The sequence below is a fragment of the Loa loa genome (assembly GCF_000183805.2).
Source record: "Loa loa unplaced genomic scaffold supercont3.138, whole genome shotgun sequence".
Classification (NCBI taxonomy): Eukaryota; Metazoa; Nematoda; class Chromadorea; order Rhabditida; family Onchocercidae; genus Loa; species Loa loa.
Window position 1 is genome coordinate 42011 of NW_018108318.1, and position 7861 is coordinate 49871.

General features: G+C 30.1%; 1 protein-coding gene across 1 annotated transcript; it reads right to left on the reverse strand.

Annotated features, from left to right (window-relative positions):
• Nucleotides 1–910: 910 nt before the first annotated feature.
• Nucleotides 911–2880, reverse strand: LOAG_10822 (hypothetical protein; the record flags this gene model as incomplete). The annotated part of the gene is made up of 6 exons (XM_020448238.1): nucleotides 911–1009; nucleotides 1193–1341; nucleotides 1559–1667; nucleotides 1840–1986; nucleotides 2089–2423; nucleotides 2874–2880. 6 exons carry the CDS (start codon nucleotides 2878–2880, stop codon nucleotides 911–913), a joined length of 846 nt encoding a protein of 281 aa, XP_020301599.1.
• Between the last annotated feature and the right edge of the window lie 4981 nt (nucleotides 2881–7861).

Below are 7861 nucleotides of genomic sequence, written 5' to 3' on the forward strand. Positions count from 1 at the left end.
ATTATTATTATTATTATTATTATTATTATTATTATTATTATTATTATTATTATTATTATTATTATTATTATTATTATTATTATTATTATTATTATTATTATTATTATTATTATTGATTATTATTATTATTATTATCATCATTATTGTTATTATCGTTATTATTATTATTATTGTTATTATTGTTAATTATTATAAAACAGTGAAATGGTTGTTTTCTAACGGAAATGCCAAAATGCTTCTATTTATGTCCCAAAATATTCCATAGATTTCAAACTCGTTAATATTAGTCAATTCAAAAAAACACTTATGAATAAATCTGCATAAAATTGACCATCGTCAGGTAAGGTAAGACTTCAGACTCTCCAGGTTATTTCCATTTTCCTGCGATGTATTTTTGCAAGATTTTTGCTTTTTAATATTGTTATCTTTTTAAATACCTTTGCTCTCCTTATGTACCAGTAAGTTTGACCTTCTGTATAGTATGATTAAAGTCACATATGACTCCAGATTTGATCTTCCTAACAGTATGATTGGAGTCATATGAATATGACTCCAATCATATTCATATGATTCCAATCATACTGTTAGGAAGATCAAATTCAGCAGTTTCATCCCTCTTCACTAAACTTTCTTTATTAAGCGGTAATCGGCATTATTAATTGAATCATATTTGTGTCCTTTGACTCTTTGACTTATTTCATACTGCTAATGCATAAGGCGTACTTTCTTCATGCTACATAAAACATTATTATGAAATTTAATTCTTAGATCAATGTCAAAGAATTTTTTTAGATCTTCTTGCTAATGCATAATTTCTCGATCATTTTTTCCTAACTCATTTGCTAATAGTATTTATATTTTACATTTTCTTATATTCAAACTGAATTCAATTCACTTTAAAAAAGGCCAATTAAGAGGTACTTGGGAATAATACAGTACCTCTTGGATAATTTTCAACAGGATGTGATAAGTTGAAATAGATAATCATAACCATTCCGAATGAAGCAGTCTATAAATATTGATTCTTATTATAGTTATTTTCATAGAATTAAGATAGCTTGTTGAAATTTCGCAACTATTGTTGTAGTGTTACAAAATGAAAGAATGGCGGTGTTGACTTTTATTTTAAAAGGAATTCTAGTAGCTAGCTCAAATTAAGATAGCTACTACTTTAATTATTCTAAAAATTTACCTGAACAAGCGCAACAATACCCGCCACTGGAATGAAAGCATTTAGATCATCATATGGCTGATACACTTTAAAAGAATATACATTAATCGTTGCCACAATGACTCCAGCAGCCGATGCCACGTTGTAAATGGCTGTACACAATCCGAGGTCTGGAAAACAGTGCTACTAAATTATATTTTAAAAATCAGGATAGATGATAAAGAAAATGTCATCATGAAGTGATGCTAATCCTCCCATGCAATCAGACGTTTGCTGGAATTTATCAGCAAATCGCGGAGTTTATCAATAGTTGATTAGAAAAAATGTTGAATTCAAAAAGTTCTAAGCAAAATAAAGGACAGCTAGAAAAAGAAATCGAAATGATACTTTGACTTCTCGTCAGGGCTGCAAATATACCAGCGGCAGCACCAACCAATGGTATCAATGCCAAAAGAAGAAAAACCAAACCAGCTTGAATCTGGGCATTATTGACAATCTACAACATCTCAGTTTATTCTTTAAATTTCTTCGAATTAGTCAAATTTACATTAAATATTGCCTCCATCTTCAAACTTCATATCATAAGAACGAAGTAGGCAAAATGCAAAATTTTCACTCGGATAGAAATTCCTACGAAAATGAAACTGAACTCAGTTGATTTTTTTGACCTGATAAATGCAAAAGCCAATACAGATCACTGCAAGAGCTATCTGTAGTCCAAAACAGATCAACGATATAATGAAAAATATATCTGTTCTTTGTGGAGCTCGCATTTCTCTATTCTCCCGCTGCTTTGCTCTAACAGATTGTACTTTCTGGAAAATGCGATTTAATGAGGATTCTCAGAAGACATACTTCAATTTTTATCAATCGCAAACTAAATATTACGAATTACTTATTATTAAGATTAATGTTACCGCTCTTTTAATTTGTCGATTAGCTTCACTCTCGTTCAAACCACCGATATTGATCATCTCCCATCGTTTCTTATCTTCATCCTCCCAGTATTCGATTCCTTGTGGAACCGGTATGTGGTAGACATTTCGATATTCCCAGTATTTCTTCTGCTCTAAATTCTGCTCCGGTGCACGAATATCTAATCTATGTTCCCAAATGTTTTGCCGTTCACTCGTAGAACGATTAGTTGGTGAGCTGATTTGTGGACTAGGAACATTAATGGAGGACGAAAGAGCGCTCTTCTGCTTGATACTGCTTTCTAGATTCACATCTCCTGTCAAGCTTTCTTCTTGCGCTTAACTAACTTTTATTTGATCTCAATGAACAAACTTTTCTCGGAGATAATATGTCATCAAAGATATACAAATCAATTCATGCAGACTGTTGCTGTTTACCATCAACAATCAAGCCTTAGCAAAGAGAATTTATGGGTAGTAATCTTTACAGTAATCAGTTGTTTTTCATACAATACAAATCTTGTAAGTATGCATACTGACCTTCCTAAGCAGAAAAGTTCTCTCAATTTTGCTAGAATTTCTTTTACTTCATCTTACTTTAATTTTTTTCTTTCCATTTCCCTAACGAAAGAATCAATCATCACTTCAAAAATCTACTAGGCAGTGAGCCTAAGAAACGATTAAGGAAGTAAACCCAAATAAATGAAACCATCGAAATGATGGGGGTGAAAGGGTGTTATCAATAAATGATTAATCTGTCTCCAAATGACATAAAACAACCGACCTACCTGTCATTTCTCGTCAACCGTTTAACAATGTGAACACTTCAAAAATCTCACAGTTTTTATATTCCATAATATTATGTTTGATGACAACTAAGTATAATAAATGATAAAAATAAAATTCTAAAAAAGTAAAAATGAAATTCACAATAAATGAATATATATTACAATTTAACCATGCAGGATAGATGGTTGGTTATCATCGATTTGAATCAAAAATTGCTCTCTTGTCTTGTTTACTGAAAACTTTTTTTCCTTTCTCATCGTTGTTGTGATATATATATATATATATATGGGAGATTGCAAGGATGTACACATACCTTAGACGAATGTTAATATTACTACCAGTAATTAATCTAAGATGGTTACTCAGATCAAAGAAAAAAGATGGGATACTATGACCCCAATCTTCATTAATACTCGATCTTGGTGATTCTGATGGAAATACTGATAATGATATGATTAACTGGGATCATAAAAGAATACATCTGAGTTGTTGACAAAATACTCATTAACGGATGGTTTTAATTTAGAGATGATCACAAACGTATCCTTTAAATATCCAATAGATGATAATTTAGACGTAAAGTCATCTGAAGGAAAATGGAATTGGGAGCTATCTTTTCAGTTAAGCCATCTATTCAACAAATTTACCTATTGAAAAGATCATTAAAACATTAAGTTGATTTAGGAAATAATTTGTATTCATCAAAAGGCAAACAACAAATTCAGAATCAGAAAAGAAGTTAAAATAATAAATCTCCGCAGAAATTGAGAAATCCCGACGTATATTACATATTTTCGATATATATTACGTATTTTCGAGTATATTATATACGACGGAATGTGTAAAGATGGCGTCATTCTAAAGGGAAAGCGGATTCTGTCTCATTCAACATTTGAATCAGGTTGTCTACTGATTTGGTAGAAATGATAGTAACCTCTCTTCATTTTATCTGGATTCCTAGGTCATTTCTAGTATGCTTAAAATTGTTTATAAGCCATAATGATTTCCTGAACCAAAAAAATATTTCCAAAGGAATTCACTACCATTGTACTGGCAATTCTCGCAATATCAATCTTTCATATCTCTCTCTCTCTCTCCGTCTATCTCTCTTCAGAATTTGATTTTTAATACATTTGAATCATTTTTAGGCAATGAAATGCCGCCATGTGTAATTGTAAAAGCATCAAATGATGCCTTTATTTCGGTTGGTCACTTTATCTGATTAAAACGGAACGATGGGATGTACTGCAAGTAAAAGTAATGGAAAGAGTTATCAGAACCACTTTGTGATCAGCATTTCATGTACCTATCAGTAGTAGGACAAAAAGAATAACTTCCAGTCTGAACTGGAATGTATGTACTGGTAGAACGATCGATGAACTATTTGAAAGTACTGTGAGCGAACCTCTGAAGGCTTTAGAAAATGTTTTCATCGGTCTTGACAGAATCGATCCTAAACTTTGACTCCATTACACTATTTGAGTTTCCCTTTGAATTTCATTCTATTGGAGCATACAATTTTTGATACAAAGCGATTATTCAGTTATTCAATTTATCGATGTCTTTTTAAACCGTCGATGGAATTGAAATTCTCTCCATGTAACATTGAAAGCATATTTTCGGTCCTTCTAATGTATAATTTTTGTATTTTATGCATTGCCAATGAAAATTTTAATTCGATCGAATATATATGTGGGAACATTTCAGCCTTATAGGCAAGTATAACACATGATTTTATGCATATAATCACTGGACAAAGGAAAACAAAAGTAACCAACAAAGCCTATAGTTAAGTAACAGATAGCTGAATGAACAGACTATTATCTGAAAAAGATTTTAAAAATTGTGCATAGAGTTGGAACTGAATGAAATTTTGAAACAGATGAGAAACGAGCAAATATTTCCAAAATATTTCTTTAATTACCTTTACAAAGTGGATAGAAATCAGTATATCTGAATTTGATGGTACTTCTTTGCATTTCGTTTATTGTTCACTCAAAAATTCCAATTCTCTAATTTATTTTTAAAAACAAAATTTCTGGTTCCATTAAAATAGTTATTATGAAGCACACATCTCTTCATGACCAATATTTTTATTAGATGCGACAAGAAAAGATATTTCGCCACAAATGATTTTACTCAACTTTATAGTTGTTGACTTAATTTAGTATATGTATGAAGTGAATAATTGCATACTAACTCAATTCATGTACTTTGAAATTTTTTCAATGAAACAGAAGAAAATGTATTATGTTATCCTTACAGTTCTTGTTTAATCCCTATTTTTTTCGGGAAAATCATATTAAATGCAATATCAATGTGATACTGCTTCAACATGCAGTCAAAACGCTACTAGAGTTGTCAATAAAATAAATTTGTTTAACTTTGTTTAACTAATTTCTCAAACAAACTTTTTGCTAATGGTGCAAAGATTAAGCTACTTTATTTGTTTCTGCTTTTATTTTTAAGGTCAGAATAAGTTCGAAGGACTGTTGCACAGAGTACTTCAATATCATCACATGGGTATGATTATTTTAGTTTGTTTTTTCACTTTCATCATATCTTAAAACAAGAAAATGTGAAAAAGCTCGCAGATCAGGAATAGAGAAATTTTTGAAGATAAAACAAAAAGACTCGATAATTTCGTCAATAAACTTCGAACTGAGCAATTTTAATCAAAAGAAAAACAAGAAAAAGGTAATCCTAGGAAGAATGCTTGATTTTTTTTGATGAATTGGAGCATAAAATAAACAAATCTGGCAATTCCTAGAAAAATATCAGGACCCTTCGCTTCCTTGAGCTTTCCGAACAGAGAAATTATTGATTCATTACTATTCCTTTCGATTTCAGTGACAATACTATTGTTTTAAAATGAGAATTGTTCTTAAAAGCTTCAAATGATTGAAAGTTCCATTTATAAAAGTTAGTTTATGGATGACCATTACGCATCTTTCGGGCACTTGGATAGCAATGTGCGTCCAAATACGACTTTTGCTATTTAATCATTTTATTGATTCCCATTTTCATACCCTGTTTGTTATGAAGTAACTTATGGAAATTCCTCCTTTGTTTCAAATTTGCTCATAGTGAAGTTTGGGAATTCGCCTTATAATGGGAAAATTCGTAACAATAAACGAGAAGTTACCGTCCGGAATGCGATATTATCTTACATGAATCATCATCTCCTCTTCACTACTGATAATGTCTGATAAAACAAGCATATGGTCGTTCTAATTAGAAATAAAACTATAAAAAGGAAAGAATTGTTCACTTCTATTGCAGTTCTGGCATGTTCGGATTTAATCCTTCTATTAGCAACATTTTATACTTTTTGGGTCAAACGAGTAGTCCATGACCAACTCAATCAAATTTATGTTCAGAGGATTTTAACCGGTTCGACACTTCAGAATAGCACTACTGAAATTTAAACTATAATTTTGATGTAGTAATTTTAGTGCACTTGAAAATCTAAAAGATCTTAGAAAATTTATCTCAAAGTTATCCTGAATATGGGTTATTTATGAATTTCTTTTTTTTTCCTTGAAAGTCAATACAAACAGGTGAGTTCTGCATCCAAATCAAAGGTGATGATGTATTAATCTATCTTAAAATAAAACACTATGAAATGAAAACAGATATGATAAGATGAAGGATTATAAGGTAGGAATTCGCAATCAAAATTATCAATTCTTCAGATGATTGCGCAATATATGCAATCTCGCTGGGCGCTACTAACTTCACCAAAGCCTTTTTGTTTTTCTTGTAATTACTTATACGTACCAATTTGTTTTCACTTTTTTTTTCTTTTTTTTTTGTATATGAAAGGAAAAGGAAGTAGAAGGTTTAGTGATAAAAGAAAAGAGTGATGTGCTGAATATACATTTATGATAAAGTTTCCTTTTAGTCTTTCTGTTGCAGTATTTATCATTACCTGACAGAAGTTAACAATGAAAAGCAAATGGTGACATTCTCTGGAGAAAACAATTAATGTAAACAATTTTCTAAGGAAACTTTCCAATAGTTTTAATGAACTGATAACTACATAATCTCATTTGTTCTAAGTTGTGATAATTTCTTCTGTTGAATTGTAAACGTGTACGGCTAATTCATGGGTGAATTATTCCGTCCAACTCGGATTGTAGGTTGTTTCAGTTTATTATAGATATTTTACAGCGAGTCCTTAATTCATAGTATAATCTTAATTGTCAACAACATCAAATGGTTGTTTAATGAGACTTGCAATGATAGCAATTATCTTTTTGGTAAACTTACTAATTACCCTTTTTAGAATGCAATTTTTTCATTTTGACATTAGTTATTATTTCTGAATGCTTCAACATGTTTAGCGCTCGGAATAATTTTCGCTTATCTTCAGATCATTGTAGCAAATAATCTTTCTAAAAGACATTGCTTAAATTTTCTTAGCAACAGGTATCTTGAAGGTAAATGAGATAATTTTTGATAACTGTGATACCAATTTTTATTACTTAACGGTCAAAAGTATTCCAAGCTCTAATTTCTATCAGCAGATCTCTCATTGCCATATGCAATGATAAGGGGAAGTGATATTATGGCCAAATCCTACATAGAATACTTAAGTTATTCTTCCATATTCTATGTTACTATACTCTCTGTTTATCTCTAACGATATACGAACCCTCGCAAAAAGTACTGGAGAAGACTGATCATGCTTTATCAATTGATTTTAAAATTTCATTAATTAATTAATTCATTTTGTCGTTAGCATAAATATTTGAATATGAAAATATAAAAACTGGACATGAAAACAAATATTTAAATATAAAAACCTTAATCGGAAATTATTAAATTTAATAATGTACCAGAATTGTTACTAAAAAATAAAATAATAGAAAAAAATAAGAAAAAAGTAGTAAAAAACAAAAATAAAAAAATAGTAAAAAAATAAAAATAAATAAAACAATTAGTAAAAGACAACTAAAAAAGTAAAATTTACAATTTTTTAAAG